Raw genomic sequence first — 20,856 nt, forward strand, 5'->3', positions numbered from 1 at the left:
TATTGATAATTAATTCCTTAAGTTTTTAAAAATTTTAATCTATCTCGTTTTCTGAATGTAGAATTTTACATAACGTCATATTTGAATTCGGTATCTTCAAAACTTTTGGTTCTAAATTTTGATTAAAAAAACCATAGAGAATCCACTTTTATATAATACGCGAATGTGTCATAATCAAAGAAATAAATATATTTATAAAAAATTGTATACTTTCAAATGTTAATAAATCTTTCTCAGAATTCACATCTTAATGAGGCTTCCGAAATACAAATCGCGGGAGAAGGATTGTCGTACAACAACAGATCTTGAAATAGCATCATTCAGGATTGAAATTACCTTGAAAGTTCGTGATATCCACTCGCTAACTCGAAGGTAGAAATAACTATTTGCTTCGGTCGTTGTATTCATATCGCTGTGTTTCTCTCCGCGAAAAGAGCCCACCAAGTCCGCCTCTATGTTTTACGCGATAAGGAACAAATTACTTTTCCTTGACGACGCAAATCCGACGATAAAAGGCGTGAGGCGAAATAAACGTCGAGTGCAAAATGCGTGATGAAACAAATGTGATGCGAGGTCAAAAGGCAAAAGAAAATATGTTTGCAGCGAATATCGCCTTCGTAGATACGTTTGTGAACAATCACTTTGTGTAACAAATGTTATTTTACTCACATTCGATTTTGACAATTTTTAAATATATTATAAAATCTTTAAAAAAAATATTATGTATATACACAATATCGATCAAAAATATTACTCTCAATACGTATAGAAACTAAATAATTAAATTTTTTATTCTTCCCCTTGTTTTACTCATATTCATAAAATACAAAGAATATACATTATCTACTATTCGGTTTTTGAGAAATAGATTATATTATCGATGTTTTTCAATATAGTTGTGTTAATTATAAATGACTTCTTTCTCCTGTTATAATCTCTTTTAAAACTGTGGAAATATTAGTGTTTTATTTTTACGATATTAAAGTAGCAGTAAAATATAATTTAATGTATAATATATAATTATATATATATTGTTTATATTTTTCATTAAGAAACAACTCTTCTTTATTTTTCTAAGTGATACAATACTTTTAATCAGTATAATTATATATATAATATATAATATAAACAATATATGACTTTCTTTAACAAATCAATTTATTACGCGGATAAAATAAAATTAAAATTCATGGCAGAAAGAATTGCTCTTAGAAAGAGATTCAAGTAACATTCATAGCCGAGGTTTGATCCTGCATCGCTTTGCGTCGCGAAGAACACGATAAAACGCCGACGATTTCCATACCGAAGAACGAGTCTCGCGGCAAAGATTTGTTACTAATGGAATTGCGTTCGTGCACGAGGCTTTAGTGCGAGTTTAGATTAAGCAATTCAGATGCGAGAACGCCAGTAGTCTTGATTCTGGCGAAATGTTCGTGCGTATGTACATGTTGCTACTGCCATGAAAAATAACGCTCTTTATATAATTCGCCGCCGTCCACGAAGGAATCTCTCTGTTCTTATTGAATTCTACTATTTTTAAAGGAAAGAATTTTTCTGCGAGTTAATTCTGACATTTTTTTATTTTACAGGATGTACATGAGAATAGTTTCTGTAAGAAACACATAATTATAATCATATTTTAATGATACAAAATATATATCTCTTTCTATTTTATATATAAGATATAGAAGACGTACTTTTCTCCACAAAAAATATGATTGTTCACTCAGGAGCGATGACAGAAAATATTAGTATTACAAAAATGCTCACAGTTTAACGAATTGCTCGTTCTGGGTACAGAATAAATTCTGGTTTTATAAGAAATATTGTTATTGTTTGCCGTAATTCTGGCTTTTCTGAGTTTTGTTTTTATTTGAATATGATGATTAATAACATTGAAGTAAAGATAATGATATTTCTGCTCGTTTGTTTGACAAAATAAATGTTAGATACCTTTAGAGTTTTTTAGTTTTTATTCTTTCAGAGAGAGATAGTTACTCTTACATGAAATGACAGTTAAAAAAAGGTATGCTTGCAATCAAGCAAAATAATCATAAAACATTAAACTTAATTTACATTAAATTAAACCTGCAAATATATTTCTCATTGTATGAGATTTATTTCTAATCAATTTTTATAATAATCGAAGTAAATTTCTTTCCACTTATTTATTAAAATAAACAAAAATTAGAAAATAAGTAAGGTTTATAAAAAATCTTTTTAATAGAACAAATACAGCAGAAATAATAATTCAAAATATCCCTTTTAATATAATAAATACAGCAGAAATAATAATTCAAAATATCTCATAAAAAATTCAATATTTTTATTTATTATACTGAATTTTTTAGATTAATAATACACACAAAATTAAAATTTTAATAATAAATTACATAACATATGTATATATAACAAAAATAAAAAAATCATATTTTATATGTAAAAGTTTGAGGGATAAAAAGAAACAAAAGTTTGCTATACTTCTGATAGAATTTGTAGAAATAAATCTAATCGTATTTACACTGAAAATAAATTATTCGCAATTTGAAGTGTTTTACGCAAAATACGGTAATTTCATTCCGCACAACATACCGATATTTTTGGTGCGTGCCGTGACAATTGTTATTCAGGCATCGCTTGGAATTGTGTTTCAGACACTCCAACGAGATTGAAAATGTGGTCAGAATTTGCGGTGCGACGTTTTGTAACGGATGTCGCATTTTAAAGGGAATTTATTGTAGTTTAATTTCGCGTGCGAAAGGACGGCGACGAACGGCGACGCCGAAATTGAGAATGAATCTTTAAAAGTATCTTCATTGGGTACGAGAGAGAATTTACTCCAACTACTGTGTAAAATTGCCTTCACTATGAATAAATCCCACACTTTACAGACGAGTGATTTTCCATGCGCTTTTGATTGCAAGGATATAACCTGTTTACTGTAACTTTCAACGTCTTCCGATTAGAATACCGTGAAATACTATTAAAATATTTCACAGAGATTAAAAGTTTATGCAACAAATGAGAAAATTAATTTCTTTCTTTTTAGAAAACGTGCAATTGATTCGACAAAGCAACGTCATTAAATAATAAATAATTAAACAGTAAAATGTGCGTTAAGCACATTAAACGTCAAATATAAACATCAAATATATTAATCTTTAATTAATATGAATAAATTAATTGAGTTTTGTTGCTCAACAGGAAAATAATTTAAATAGCTTAAGCATTTCAATCAGTTAGTTTGTATAATTATATACTAGTAAATTCGTATTCCTTAACTGATTAACTTAAAATTTAGCCGAGACATTTTGTCGGGAACACATTTTCTTATATAAGTAGGAAGGAATGTAATACGGAACTAAGAGAGAAGCAAGTAATTATTGCGGGATCACTGTGAGTTTCGCCGCAAGATTTTCTCGTCGGTAACCTTGCCTTCAGTAATACTGATAACGAGATAATGAGACCGCATACGTGTCTAATTGGAAAATATCGCCGTACGTGCAAAGTTTCGGTTAAAGCGCAGCAGGCATTAACAAGAAAGTTTTAGCCCATGCGGTTTAGTCCACATTCTCTTTTTCTCGAAAATAAGTTACGAGAACTTCGTGGCACGTGAGACACGTCGCAAGAGCATCCGTTTGTGTCGTTTTTTAATCGCCACATTGATATTCGAAAGAGCTAATATTTATGGCATTAATTGTACCTCTTTCTGAACGAAATAATTAATTATTAATAAATATATAATATATGATTGGATCAAATCGAAAATTTGCGATAAATAAAACTATAATAAATATATGATTGGAGAACTTAATAAATATATGATTGGATCAAATCGAAAATTTGCGATAAATAAAACTATAATTTTATTATTTTAAAAATAACTACGAGTGCTAAAACATTGGACTTATTTTTACGCGTACAAAAGCAAGCTATTAGATAAGAAACAGCGAGCACAAAATTCTATAAAATTATCCTCTGATGACTCGTCATTAATTAATTTTATTATTAATTTTTAAGTAATTATTATATTATGTATGTTAAACTTTTTTATATTAGATACTCTTCTCGTAATTATGTAATATATATATTTTCAAAGAAACGAGAAAGTGTAGCATGTGAAAGGATAAAATGGAGAGAGAGAGAGATGTGTGAAGATAGAATCCTTTATAAATTTCGCTTAATATAACCGGCTAAATGCGCTCCTCTGTGCGCAGCTCACCGCTAGATCGTGATCTACGATTTCCGTGATGCGGATAAGGATCGAATTTATGTTCATCCTTTGAGGGATAATACTGCCTTGAGTGACTTGTTTCATTGTCGAGACAATAGGGCAAGACATATCGTCTCGGAGGAGCATAAATTTGGTTTATCACGGTACTCAATCGCAGGCTATTGCGGTGCGCGAAGTTTGACGTGAATTTCGATGTGAAGGAGTTCTGGGTAAAGTTCAGAGGTGTCCAAAATTTACAACTCACGTTTATCAAATAAATCGTCACGATCAAATCCTATGTAGATAACTATTAATGCTATTATATATAATAAATTTTAAATAGATATAAATAAATTGATAAAAATGCGTTTTTATACAAAGTGGGGTGTGTTGATAAAAATGCATTTTTATAGAAAGTGGAGTGTGTTGAAATATGTGTATAAAAATTGTTATACTGAAATGAACATCATTCAATATTTACGATAATATTAAATAAAAATAACATTAATATCATAAAAAATGTAAGTCGGTAATTATTGAACAAAAACTGTTATTGCTTTTTTTATATTTAAATATAATTATCTAAAATTTTTATAAGAAAAATATCTTTACACTCATTTAATCATTACAATATGACATGAGTTACAAATGAAAGGGAAAATATTAGAGTGAGATATTCTTTTTTTATCTTTGCTTGTTTTTTTCATTTTTGTGAATTGGATTTGCATTTAAAAATTAGGGAATCCCAGAAAAGAATTTTCATATTAGCTATATGGCCGTAAACGGGATTGCCTCACGTATTCTCTCTCGAGAACCAGAATATGGTTGAGGGTACAAAGAGAAAGAGAGAACTCCGAGTTAGCCACTTGGCAGCCTTCCACTCCACATTGTGACATGTCTCTCTGCGGGCTTCCAAAGCTGAAATCCGAAGCAAGAACTTCAATTGACATAGTACATCTCAATGTCGATCTTTCCTTATTATATAAATCTGCTTATTTCTAATGTTTAATATAAGCACTGGCATTCAAAATAGCGGTAAATAGTTTATAAAGTTATTAAATAGTTGAGTAAATACATAGTAAAAATACTAAGTAAATAGTTATGAAATTAATTTGTTAAAATCGAATCGAATTTGTTATAATCGAAAAAATGTATAATATTGTAATATAGAATTATATAGAATATAAAGAATATTGTACTATAAAACAAAGACACACAGACAGACACACACACATATATACATATATATATATATATATATATATATATATATATATATTAATTTCTTTAATTAACATATATACATATAATTAAGATATAATATATATATATATATATATATATATATATATATATATATATAATATAAAGATGACATGGAGAGTATTAATATAAGACGTGATATTCAAATTTTAAGTTTAAACTTATTTTTTTAATATGTTTTTCTTGGAAAATTCAATATTGACATGAAAAATAACATGATAATTAGTAGAGTTATATATTATAAAAATGAACAATTTATTTCCTGAAAAATTGATGGACTTGAAAAATTCTTAAATGCATTTTGAAATGAATAAAATGTTATTAATATTCTTTTTATTTTTTCACATCTATAATATAATAAAGCCAAGTTTACATAAGAGCTTTTATACAAGTAAATACTTTATATTGGGATAAGAGAGAGAAAAGCAGATTAACTTCGCGTTTGCATTCCGATGTTCCTGAATTTCTGAGAGATGAAGGATTTCATAGGAGAGGCTATTGAGTAGGATGGAGTACTGTCGAAATTAAACCAGTTTGCGTTCACGTAGTGGAATAGGAGACACTGTTATGTGCGTATTAATCAGTGTCTCGTCTCCTTCCAATTATCGTATTACTCACCACCTACGCATACGAGCGCAAATACTATCGGCGAGAGGTCGTCCGATAACAGTAAACCCCTTCGTGAAAGCTTGCACGATAATAGCAAGGCAATGTTCCACATGTAGGAGATTCTGCATATGCGTTTTGCTGCGAGCAATATGAACGATCGAACGCATATTGTATCAGAGTGAATTCGACCATGTTATATTGATGTCTTTTAAAAAAATAACAAAAATAGGAAAAGATAAAAGAAATGATGTAGTTCATATTGTTTAAGATAATTTAAAGAAATCTCTCTCTCAACACGCGTGATAACATGAAAATGATATAATTCTAAATTAACTGTTTTAATATTCTGCAAAAACTTTAAAGATGCTGTAATTTTTATTTTATACGCTCTTTAAAAAGAGCGCTAAATTTTTGATTAAAAGCATCAAAGTTTATTGTTGTCTCTTTTTGTTATTTTGATATGCGTTATTCCATAAATATGATAAGGAATAAAGAGCGTAATTTAACAATAAAATAATTTAACAATATTGAAGAAATTAATAGTAAATCAGAAAAATTTTATTTGCTTGATGCGTATTTAATATCACTACTTTAGAAGAAGAAAAAAAATTGGAATAAATTTCTTTCTTTTTATCTTTTCTTTTCGCAACAATATGTTGAGAAGTCATCATTGCAGAAGTTGTATATTTTAACAATTTTTCATTTCGAATGTGCACTAGTCAACTTGTGTTACTTTGTTATTATTAATAAAGAATATTACATATAAAGATTTTTAAAAAATATGAATAAATATATAAAATACTACTTCTGTGTGTGTGTTTGTATGTATGTATGTGAATACTATATTTTCAAACATAAAATTCAATTTTTCTGCATACATGAAATTGTTAATTTTTCTCAATTTTTGTTAATTTTTCACAATTTTTTCGTAGAAGCGCTTTCGATATTCTCAACAATATGCAATTGCAATCAATTTGTTCACATTCATGCAGTCATAATAAAATCAATAGTTATTAGCGTTTGTAAAATCCCAGTTTTCACAATATTGCGAAATTATGAATATAACAAAATTTCTTATGTATAAAAATGTCTCTTTCTCTTTACTAGTTTATATTATTTAATAAATTGATTATTAATTCGTTTGGCCAATTTATTTATTTTAAGGAAATCTAATTAAATTTTATTTCAAACTATCCTAATTTTTTAATTCTAAACATACTTAGTGATACATTTAATTTTTGATGTGTATTTATGATGAAATAGAAAGATTAATGCGTATACTTTATCATATTGAACAATATTTTAAGTAGATTTCCTATCTTATTTCTTATATGAAAAATAGAAGAAAGTACAATAGTATAAGAAGAAAGTATAATACATATTATAATACAATGTATTCAAAATGAATTGTGTCATGAATTAATGTCAGCACTTTTATGGATGTGTGCATATTATAAAAGTTTGCGTCAAGAAAAGCTACTGAAATTTTCATCGAATTGATTAATTTCATTGGAGAGGAACTCGATTGGGACTAGATTATTTTTTATCCGAGATATTTAAATGCCAAACCACAATTTTAATCAGTGGAATCGATCTAAATGTGTACGCGTGAGTGACGAATTCGTATAACGAACTATTTTATTGATTCGAAACGCGCAAGGCTGGTTTCCTGAAATTCGACCGGAGTACGAAAGCACGTTTTATTCGTCGCCAGGGTCTTTATGGTCCGGCATTCGAGACGCGTTTGCGCAGCATCGTATTATCGCCTCGAGGTGCACGCGGTTTCTAAACGTCAGTTTATAGATAGCAACGTGCCGCAGGCGGCTTAAGAGATCGTCGTTCTCTCTCTCCTTCTCTCTTTCTCTTTCTTTCTCTTTACAATCGTTGCTGAATTATTGCCCTCTTGCTGGACCGGGCCGCGAACCGCACGTAGATAATACTCCTCTCCACCTTCCTTCGTCATGAAAGTCGCTCGCGGCAACGAGACGAAAAGGTTCCCGCCGTCGATAAATTGCCCGAAATGTCCGGGATTAAAAGGAAAATTAAATGTAACCGTTATATTACACGCAAATTGGAAGCAGTTTTATTTCATTAAAGAGATATTGATTATGCAGTTGATTTGACCCGACTTTAATTGCGTTCGTTATTAACTTCCTGCTGAGCGATTGATGTTAAAAATATATGACAAGCGTTACATGTTTCAATAATTAGAGAATAATAATAATTGTGTCGCTCAGTTTGAATCGTATAAGAATGATACTTAATATTCATATTTTACATATTGCATAATTTTGCGTATTTTGTTCCCTTTTGAAAATCTTGTTGCAACGAAGCAGCACAAATTTTAACATTAGAATTTCGGACTAAACATTAAAATAACAAGATTTTGTCGATCGAGGTACACATTTTATTTGATGTATTTCAAATAAGAATCGAATACGACTGATATATTAATGTGTAAAATCTTATTTGTACTTTATTATTTTCATTAATCTGTTTTTGATAATCATTAAATGTTATTTATATTTCCATTTTTTAATGCAATATGTTTTATTGAAATAATTGTATATTTTTAATAATTTATCAAACGTTCAGTTTATATATAATTCTTTATGAATAATTTTTATTTCACAAAAATAAATTTTACAATATGAAATTGACATGCATACATAAATAATAATTTATCTTACTGAAAATTATATATCCCTTCTGCAACTATTTTACAAATTATTTATCTCATGAGATGTAAGTTATATAAGTTTTACAATTGCCATTTGCGACCTCACAATTGTTTTAAATTTGTGTCAATCGCCATTTTATCGTGAATATAAGAATATGATGTCATTAATAAAGTCATATTGATTTATAGACTCGCACTAGAATATCGCACTAGAATATCGCTCTAGAATATCGCACGTTTTTATATCTAAAACAGTGCGTTATTGTTCGCAGTTTATTTACTTAATTATGCAATTGTATATATTTGAAAAAATTTCTAAAAGAAAATTCAGAAGGGATCTTAAATCGGTATCTTAATGGCTATATCATGATATCTCAATGACTATATATTATTCTTCGATGCGATAAAGAAATAAATTCTGCGAATTATAAGTTCGTTCTAATGGAGTTTATAAATAAGACTTTATTGTATATACTTGTATTATGTCTGAAGGAGAATATTAACTTATTATTATACACACATGTTCAAACAGTAAGTAATTATAAATAGCTATAATTAAGTCTAAATCAGAAAATATGTTATTTTTCTTTTAATATTATTTTTTACTTTTGAAAAGAAAGAAGATTTCAGTTTGCGAGCTAAAAGCTACGTAAAAGTTACTTAAATTCATCTTTCTCTTTCAGTATATTTTTACATATAATGCAATATACTGAAAGCGGTCTGCGATATCATTGTTTACTTTTAAACTTTTCTATGGTACGAAAACACTGAAAATTCCGATATATATAAAAATTGGCTTACATCTTCATGATTCAATTTACATGTTACATTGTCGTTATAGAGAAAACGTTTGTCATTTTTAGATTCCTTTTCTCAATTTGCGATTAACTTTTATATAAAAATAGATATCAATAAACGATATCAATAGATTTTTAATTACATTAATAAAGATAGATTTTAATAGTTTAATTTAAATCTTAATAAAGCGAATAGAGAAACCTCATTTCTGCATTAATTTCAAATCAATAAAAAAAGAAAAATTTGAAAGTGATGAAAGAATCTCCGGTCCAATTTTCATGTCATAAAGCGATTGATTTTCTAATCAATTAAAGGAAATGAAAAAAGTGGTAATAATTTTGAAGAAACTCGCAAACATAGTTAAGTTTATTTGCATCATTATACTCATTAATCATTTATATTTTATTCGTATCTGTTGAAACGATTTCCTTAAAAACGACGTCCGTCTATAACATTAACAGTTTACCTTGTTTCAGAGAGAAGAAAAAGGAATAGCTCGAAAGAATCTTCAAGCAAACATACGCGTTTCCTCGTATTCTTTTCTTTCTCTTTCTTTCTCTATCAGCGGCATGACTTTAATTCATTTTTGCTTGAATTAATTATTTTTCTCAAGATTTATCTCATCCTAACACATCTTTGAAAAAACATAAAAAATGTAGAAAATGTAAGAAATTTAGACTGAATTAGAATAAATTCATCAAAAGTTTTAAATTTTCAGTTCCTCAGAGATCCTCATTGTCAGAGCACAAGCAGAATATTGATATTTTTCAGAACAGAATTTCTTTAAATTGTTGCAAAAGTATAATTTTTTCTTATTATCGGTGTATAGAAATGAAATCGAATATTTACAGGCGTTTGTCTCTTGAATTGCGATTTTTAACTTTTCTGCTGGAAATATATTAAAGCAGAACTTTCCAATTTTATCACTTAACGAAATCATAGTCACTAATATAACGAACATTACACTAATATTAACAGACAGCTCACCGTATTCAAGATCACGTTTGGAGAAACGAATAAATAGAATGTTCCAGAAATGGAGCTCTTTGCAAAAGCGAATTAAACTCAAGGTTCGTTCTTCGACTCACTCGTCGTTTCGGAGACGAAAATAAATTCGTTTCTTTATTTTCTGTCATCCATCTGTTCCGTACAAATTTATGAGATTCCGCAGCCGCGCAGTGATCGCAAAATAGTGATGAAACACAAACGTATAATCCGCTTCCGCTTCTTTGAACCATGACAATTTCCACGATCGCATTTTCTGTTTGCTTATTATAACTATGCATAGAATGCGACAATGAGTTATAAATAGAAAAGTAAAATTTGCTTTAATACATATAAGTAACAGAAAAAATATTGGAGTATAAAAAAAATATATCTCTCTAAAGAGATGAGAATTTAAAAATCATACACATATTGTTATTAAATCAAGTTAGTTGATTAATTACGATTTGATAATATGTTTTTGTTGCTGAATAGAATAGGAGGTACAAATTATGCTCATTTTACGGAAATAAATCATTTGCATTTGCGGCATATTAAAGTTGCATCATATATCAATGTATATGCATTCAAAAAAAATTTGAATAAATCTGTGAGAAGCATTTAGTAATACATTTTTTGAAATATTTAGTTTTTATCAATAAGTATAATAATAATAATAATAATAAAATATTTAGTGATAGTTATAAACATTAAAAAAAATAGTTATAAATATTTTACACGTAGTTGAGTCTACTAAATATTAAGATTAACTAAATTATTTCGTCTTAATCACCTATACGTTTAGTTGAAACTATCTCATCACAGCAGTGGGTAACATTTATCAAGTTGTGAATTATTATAACCAATCCTTTTTTTCAGTGTAGTTTATGTCCATGATGTTCAAAAAGCAATCAGCAATACTATATGTTTTCGGTTTCATAGAATGACAATGCACTTGAAAGATAATTAAATAATAAGGGAATATAAATAGTTTTAGATTGACTTCCTATTACAATTTCTCTTCTTTTTTTTCTTCTTTGCTCTTTTTTCTCCCTTCTCTTTCACTCTCTCTTTTTTCTTCTCTCTCTCTCTCTCTCTTCTTTTTCTTCTTTTTTCTTTTCTATTTTTTTTTCGATAAAGTATAAAACTATTTCAAATAGTTTTAATTTTAAATAGATAATGTTTATACTTTTTCGCTTATATATATTTCATCGTTTTATTTTATGTTATATTTTAAAGTTACGAAATGACGAAATTAATTACTTATATCTGATTAATCCAATTATTAAATATTTTAAAAATATTTGTAATATATATCTAATTTTTTATTACATTATATTAAAACTATTTAAGAGATGAAGTAAAATATAGTAAAGACATATATTATTATATTTTAGGATTTTGCGATTTTTTAAAAGTAGAAAGATTAAAATAGAATTTAGAATAAGAAAGAATCGAAACAGCGAAATTTTTATAACATGTCAGTACGTATAAGATGACATATTAAGTATATCATTACTAAAGTTAGTAATAATAATCTGAAAGTCAACTAGTGGATAATAATAATTCTGAATAGAATAATTCCGCGATAAATTTTATGTCGCAAGAGAGATGCATAAACTTGACTTGTGTATCGACACAACTTAAAATTTCATCTCGATGTTGTCTTTTCCTATTTAAGATAGATGTTGTATGCATAATATTTCTTGCTGACGAAATATTCATCAAGGATAATTGTCTATCAAAATTTCATGCATCTCGTCTAAATAATTATCATGATTTCAGCACCACTGATATTTAGCATTATTAAATGAAGTAAATGTGCAGACTCGTTTAACAAGGCACTTCAACTACGTAGAATAAAAAGATTGCAATTATTTCTTTAACATATATTTTTCCTAATTATCGTTTTTTAGTTGTAGAAAATTTTCTAAATTAAATTAAAAAGATTATATGTATCTATTAATGTGTAGAAGAATTATAAATATATTGGTTTCCCTATGATTTATTTATATTTGTTTTGAATAGTTAGTATATGAGTTCAAACAGTTTTGAAATTGCAGGAGACTCCGGTATTTTATGAGGACGATTCTTATAAATATGTAAAAGCGGATTTATTATCGAGACTTTATTTTCTCACAACTTGCTTTTATTTTTAGAAGATATAACATCGATAAAGACACTGATTTTATTTTTTTCGGGAGTTTTCAGTAATTATTATGCTTGAGCTTATATCTTTATGTCGTTCAAAATTACTCTCTCAAAATTATTAACCACACATTACACAAATAAAAAATATACATAACTCTATATTGCGTCAATTTTATAAAATTTATTTTAAATTTTTACATAATTTTCTATATTTTTTATTATTTTTTTTATAGATTCAGTATCGTTGCATATATTAAATGTATTAAAAATATTTGCGTTATGTTAAATGTATAAGTAAAATAAAGCATAAATGTATTCCTAGATGAAGTTTGTGCGTGGTATTCACGCGTCATGGAGGTTTCTCAGAAAATTAATGATCGGCATGGATTTTAGTGTACGCTGTTTCTTTCTATCCGTGCAATTTTTCATCGTAAATTATGTTGACATAATAGATATGTGAGGTTATAAACAAGATTAAGTTCTATTTCTGTGCGAATATTTCTGGCATATGCCCTTAGTTAATAAACAATGCTCTCGAATGCTTGTAAATTATTTTTCGAGCTTTTGTATTTTATTATTATATAATATATATATGTGTAATATATAAATATATATATATATATATATATATATATATGTATGTATACACATATATATATTTATTAAATATATATATATATATATATTTTTTTTTTTTTTTAATTTCGTTACATTAGTAATATGGAGTTTTAAAGAAATAAAAATTCTTTGAGAGAGGGAGAGAGAGAGAGAGAGAGAGAGAGAGAGAGAGAGAGAGAGAGAGAGAGAGAGAGAGAATATATTTTTGATAAATTTAAAAAATCTTTTTTCCATTATAAATTAATTTTAATATTAAATTTTAATTACACATTATAAATTTTAATTATGAAGGGAAAATCTGTAAATTTTGCGATTACCAATAAAAATTTAGATAGTTGGTTTTAGTTCTAGAGTAAATCAATTCATTCATCCTATGCAAGCGACTCTAAAGCAAGATTAACTCATTAGCAGCACTTCCTCTCTTCCGTATATATTGCACTGAAATCATCTATTCTTTCCAAGTTTCTTCCGTGAATTTCGTCAACTTGCAAGGGTCCTCGCTTCATTAACGAGCTCCTCGACGTCGACGCTGTCGTCGTCGTTGTCGTTTCGCTTAATTATTCTACCACCACCCAGTACACGTGTTCCGTGCTTTCATTGGACCAAGCTCGGTTCTTTTATATCGCTACTCAGGCCAGTGGGTTAATGGAATGTCGTCATCCGTCGTCATTATCGTCGACGATAGGACCTCCACATTCTCATTTTGTGAATCGTCCCGTTGTTATAAAGAGGCTTACTTATGGTGCAACAGCGGTAGCTTTTGTAAACGGCATTCGAGCTCCAAGATTTTGCGAAACTTATATGCACGAGCTCATGCTACGATGCTCTCTCTCCTCTTTATTTGTTACATTATTATTAATATTGCAAAATAATTTTAATGTTGCGTAATTTATTTTATCCGCGGTTGTGGTGATTTTATATATACATGAAGATCATTATTATTATTATGAGCTCTTCTTAATGTGTTAAAAAAAAATTATTGTACGTGTAGTTAGATATTTAAAAAATTATTAATACAGAAATTGTTTTTATTTTTATTAAGCAGTTATTATTAATTATTACTAATAATTAACTAGACTTAATTAACTTACTAATTAATGTTATTAAATATTATATAATTATTATTAATCCTAATATTTACTTTTAATTAGAAAAACGGAAGACATATTGCATACATTTATTGTTAATTATATAACATTATATAAAACAAATTATATAAAACATTTTTTTTTATTAAAATAAAAATAAAAAATAATAATTCTATACATTTGTTATGAAGTTATTGATTTAAAGTTATTAAATTGACAATGTTGCAATAAAAGCTTAATACCAAAAACTTAATTATAGATTAATAACAGTGTAGAAAATAGATTATAAAATTTTTGATGAATATTTTCAGAAAATTATAATATTGCTAAATTTAAATTTTTTTCTATAATTATTACACATAAATTAATTTTATCTGTATTATACAAATAGGTATCATTATAAACTGTATGCATATGAACATGCAGTATTCATGTATTTATAAAGATTTTGTTAGCCTCGATTCTTTTGAAATTATTCAAAAGATAAAAGGATGAAGAATTTATACGTTTATAAAGAGGTATATTATATCATATATTATTCAAACGAGCGGTCGATTATTATCTCGACGCTATCGCCGTGGTTTTCCTTCGTTCTTTCTTTTACGGCCACTCTCCATCCGCATTGAGATTTATTCCACTTTTTCCTGCAAAGAGTTCCTCTTTCTTGCGATGATGTCATGCACAAGTAGTGATACTCTCTTATCGAAGGAAATAAAACACCGCGTAACGCGAGATTGCGCAAATCAGAAATTCATGTTAGTCCTTTTCCTCGCTTATAATTAGTGAATGATAAGTATTATATCATTGTGATTTTAATTTTAATGTCAAATAAATACAGAAAAAAATAATTTTTATAAATTTCTATCTTGCATTTTAATATTTTATAAAAATATTTAATTATTACATTAACTAATAATTAAATATTATACAAATTTGAAAAAAAGACTGCAAATGTTAAATTGATAGCTCATATTTTAAAATAAAAAAAGTTGAAAATTATAATATAACACTAATATAACCACAATTATTTTATACACTAATAAAAATAATGATTATGCTTTAAATAGAATATTATTCAATAGAATAATAATTTCATCAAACAATTTTTCATAATTAATGTTTTTTAATGATTTTTGAAGTTTATGAAAAGTGATGCCTATGATATTTTTCTAAGAACAGAAATATCAATCGCCACAATTTTTCCGCACAATTTAGAAATTAGAAGGCTTCATCTTTGTAATCAAATACACACATGTTATTAATTGCACAATAAATAGAATCAGTCACTAAAAATAGATCCTTCAATTGTGTTCGATATTTCTATTAACGCTTCAGTTATACACGCGAATAGTAGGTTTGTCGGTCAGTCTTGTAAAATCGACATATAATGAATGTCCACGGAATATACACAAGAAATGTATAAAAGAGTTAATTTTCAACTCTCTACAATTAATTAATAATTCAACTAACTTTAAATATATCTTACTGATAAAAGATATGCATTCGTATCAGCTTATTTGATTGTCTTATTTTATAAAAGTTGCAATCAAAATTAAAATTATTATAATCAAAATTATTATTTATATATATAGCATTATATATAAATATAAAATTTATATATTACATGTATATTATTATATAATTATGTATATTAATAGTAATTAAATATTATATATATATATGTTAATAATTAATTTATAATTTATATATATTTATACATACAATTTTTTTTTATTATTATTTTATTTTCACATTTTCTTGTACATTATTTCATGCTATTATAATTTTACAGTCTTTAGTAATTTACAGTCTTATTTAATTTTGAGATACATTTATTGCATCGAACAGAGCTTAGTGAAGACATGCAATATGTACGGAAAAGTTTCTTGTGCTCTATAAAATTCTTGCGTCCTATGAAATCTCGGATATTTCATGAGACCTTATAAAACGTCATAAACTTCAACGAAACTCGACGTAACCGCTTAAACTTCTGTGAAAGCAGTAGGCTCTCATGAAATTTGTATGAAGTTTTAGAAATGTTTAATGATCTTACGAAAAGCAATCGAGATCCCTGGATAACAATAACATGTTTTTCTAAGTCGCAAAGATTATTGTCTGATATTGATTATTATTTAGGAAATTTATATTTATTATGACAATTTGATAATTATATCTTTTCTACATAAGATTAATACTTAATCAACTTTTACAAAATATAAATTTCTAGATTTATTAAGAAAATTTATTTATAAAAAGATACGTCACACATTGCATGTTATTCATAATTGAAAGATTTAATTAGTTAAAATAATAAATGTTTGTGCGCGTATGTGTGTGTGTTATAATGTTATATCAAATGATTAAAAAATAATTTAAAAAACTACAAAACAAATATATATCTAATATCTATTTCAAATATACTCATATGCTACATGTATGCTACGTTTTAATAATTACTATATGATTTGATAAAACATAAATGATTCTAAGAAACATGAGTGATACATAAAATAAGTACAAATTAATATAAATAGTATTCAATAATGTCACTATAAAATGTCTTTATAAAATGAGAAAAACAGTTGTTTTAATTGATTATTTAAAATATATATATATATATATATATATATATATATATTTCTAACAAGGAAAAAAATTATATATATATATATATATATATAAAATTTATATATATATATATATATATATATATATATATATATATACAAGGTGTTTGATAAAGATTGAACCAACGCTCATGAGCGGATAGAAATTTATATACGATATGGACAGAAAAATTCTTTACCATTTTGCAAGACAAGAATCGAATAAGACACGCCAAATTTTTCATTGCCATGTGACACTCGCCAGACATATCTACATCTCATGATCTAACTACGAAACAGACAGTCCTTTTTAATTAATATTCCAATTATTGTAAAAATTGCAAAATGGTAAAAGACTTTTCTATACAGTTTATTGCACTTTACTCATTCACGAACATTCAATTTTTATCAGATCTATATATGTATATATATAATTATTTTATACTATATTAATTATTTATAATCTACAAAAGAATTCATTTACATAAATACTTTATGTGTTATTTTAAGTGCTATTTTATACCTATTTCTGAAAATTTACATTTTATATTTTAATCTTGAGACGTATACACACACACATATGCACATTCGTACATTTATAATATATTTTGATAGAGTTTACCATATTATGATATCATCATAATAATTGGACATTTGATAAGTTTTTCTATAATATTCATATATATCAATATGATTCAACATTATCAAGGATTATGATCGCAGCAATAAATGATACAAATTTTTCGTTCTTCATATCGTTACATACATTATGTAAAACATGAGTTTTACTTCGGTCAGCATCAGCATTCAATGGTTTGTCAACATTTGCCTGTTGAACGTGAAAGAGAGAGGGAGCGGGATCGACGTCCTTGTTAAATGGAAATCGAAATCGACGGGCACGGCCGTCCTCGCAGGTTTGCGATCGTTGCGCAAGTACGGCATTCTCGATCATGAATCACGATCGGCGGACCAGCTACGCCCATGTGCGCGCCGGCTGTTGTGCAAGCCGAGATGTAAATGTCTGTCACACTTACCGAGCTTCCCGTGTTCCACTGACCTTAGTCTAGTCAAGGAATAATGCAGAATCGGAAAAAAAGAGGGAGAAAGAGAGAGAAAGGGAGAGAGAAGTAGAGATTAATCACGCGTTACAACAAGCGAGTCACGATTTGTTTCTACGAGCCACGCGAAGACATTGAATAATGTATATGCACTGAATAATGTATAAAAATAGTTAAATGAATAGAAATTTTATACAATATTTTATGCGTAAGATTTAGTAAAGAAAAGAGTGATTGAAGAAAATTGTGAAAATTGTGAAAATTAGAAAGAAATATTACACGTAACAAGTTATTTTTTTTCTTTCTTTGTTCAACTTGTAAAGATAATTTTTGTAATTGTTAAGACGGGTTTATTGAAGTATACAAAATAATATGCAACAAACGTGTATGATTTTTAAATAATTAGAGGATTATATATAATATTATATATAATTAGAAAGAGATGGGATAAGTAAAAATTTATGGTACATTAAATTAAAAGCAATAAAAACAGATAAAATTGTATCAAGCTAAACTGTTATATTATATTTGACAAAATTAACTCATTGCAAGTCATGATCGTGTTTTGTATTACAAAATCGATTTTTACGAGGATATCAAAGTAAAACTTGGCATAACGTCACTAGCTACTTCTCTTGATTTGAATGGAATATCACCTAACCTGACTATATCAGTGTAGGTGTATCTCTGTTGTTGTCTTTTGGCAACAACATTGTTATTTTGAATCGCTCTAACACTAATTTTATCGTGGGATCATACATTGACGAGTACCAATTTTCTCCCTTCCAATAGACTAATCTTTTTCTCCTTTTGCCTTTTAATTATTTTTGCTCCAACTGTTCCAAATATTCCGTTTTTCATCCCTATTTAATTAGTATTAATTACCAGCCATACTATTAGTAATAATACTAAAGTAAAACATACTATAGTAAAAACAATTAATTGGCAACATGTTGCTTACTTTTAAAAATTATGGATATTTTTTCGTAACGTGTATAATACTAGTTAAAAGTATTACATCACCCTCCTCCCAAATACAGAAAATGCAAATAAATGATTAAGTTTTTTATTTTCTTCCCCTAGCTGTTATACTTGTATCTATAAAATATAAAAGATGTATATATTATTTGTTATTCAGTTCCTAAAATTAATATACAATTATTATAATATTTGTTTTGATACTGTTTAAGAATGTGTTATATTACTAATACTTTTTACAAGTATAATTGCGTTATGAATGATTTATATATAGTTATAGTTACAAACATAGTTAGTTATAAACGATTTCTATTTGTCAACAATATACGGAATACATAAATGTATTATCTATAATCTTCTTCTATAAATTTCTTTTCTCTAGAATATATCTTGCTCATCAACTGTGGAAGTATTTGTAAAATGAAATATCAATAACAACTTAAAAAAAAACTATTATAAAGAATAATATATATGACAGTATTCAAAGCAAAGGAAGGCTATTTTGACCAACAATTTAATATTTCTGTCATTATTTGTTATAATTTTTTATGTTAAAGTAGAAAATAACATTAGTAAAATATATATCGGTAATATTTATATGCTTTGTTTAATAAAATAACTATTTATCTATAAGTGGTGCAATACTTTTGACCGGTAATGTATCTCTCTCGGGTTTTGCGCTTCACGCTACTGCCAGATATTAAGAAACTATGATGATGATTAATGATGTGAGAAATATAATTGTTTGCAGATCGTCACTGGTGATCTTTGTCGCGTTGTGCGCGACATGCAGCCGCGCGGACTTTTTCGGCGAGAAAAAGGGTGAGTTTCACAAAGTTAATTTTTAGCGCTAACGAACTCTCACGAGGATTTGTACGTTCCCCTATCTGTTTCCGGATATCTTACTCGTTGACGATTCCCTGCAATATTCTCCTCCGGGGATTCTCTCCGAGCGAGGTTTCTGCGCGAGAATATTCAGCAGCTTTTTTCTCGACGACACCCCTTTACGTGACTGGTGATTTATTACTATGTTAAGTACGGAATGTATTTTGTCAATGAATAATGATACCAAGCGATAAGAGCTGCAGACAAATTATCACGAATGTGCATGAATTTATATATATGTTGCGACAGAGACGTTGATTTTAATATCTATGATTAATACAAGTAGCATTCTATATTTTAACATTTTGCGATAAAGTATAAAAGTATCAAATGAAGATACAAGAATAAAGCTACACTTTTTTCGTTAAAAATGATGAATGTTTGATATTTTGTGTACAATATTAAACATTATTAAATAGTATTGAACATTTATTTATATATAAATAACAATAATATATTAATATAGAATACGTGTAGCTGATTGTATTAAATAATACAGCATAATTTGCATTTAAATGTATATCATAAATCCTTTACTGTTCGAATTATATTATAAACATTTTATTTGATTGATTTTTCGCACAGTGTGAATATTATTATTTATTGTTTTGAGTAAAAATCCACACACACACACACACAATATTAATATAAAAAATGTCTCTCTTCAAAGTTTTATTTAGTGTGAGTTTCTAATGCTTCCCTTTTCAAGATATTCAGTACACAATAAATTGAAACTGTGAATGAAACAATTTATACTGATGAGATCGCAATTCGTCGACTGTAATGAGATCGAGCGATTTGCTTTTAATCTTTACGTCCTCTATTCGTTTCTCCTAGTTCGTTTCGTAATGAAAGCAATGTTGTGTTCCTCTTTCTTTCTGGAAAATTTTAATTATATAAAGTCATACACTTAAATTTTTATGTT

At 27.4% G+C, this 20,856-nt stretch overlaps 1 protein-coding gene across 6 annotated transcripts in view; it reads left to right on the forward strand.

Moving 5' to 3' along the window:
- LOC105254397 (collagen alpha-1(XVIII) chain) overlaps window positions 1-20,856 on the forward strand; it is a 278,467-nt gene that overhangs the window by 4,355 nt on the left and 253,256 nt on the right. For all 6 annotated transcript variants that reach the window (XM_025408815.1, XM_025408817.1, XM_025408819.1 and 3 more), the window contains exon 2: window positions 19,798-19,868. In XM_025408815.1, the coding sequence (XP_025264600.1) occupies window positions 19,798-19,868 (71 nt within the window). The remainder of the gene's footprint in view (window positions 1-19,797; window positions 19,869-20,856) is intronic.

This window comes from Camponotus floridanus, unplaced genomic scaffold, assembly GCF_003227725.1.
Source record: "Camponotus floridanus strain SB8 unplaced genomic scaffold, Cflo_v7.5 scaffold23, whole genome shotgun sequence".
NCBI lineage: Eukaryota > Metazoa > Arthropoda > Insecta > Hymenoptera > Formicidae > Camponotus > Camponotus floridanus.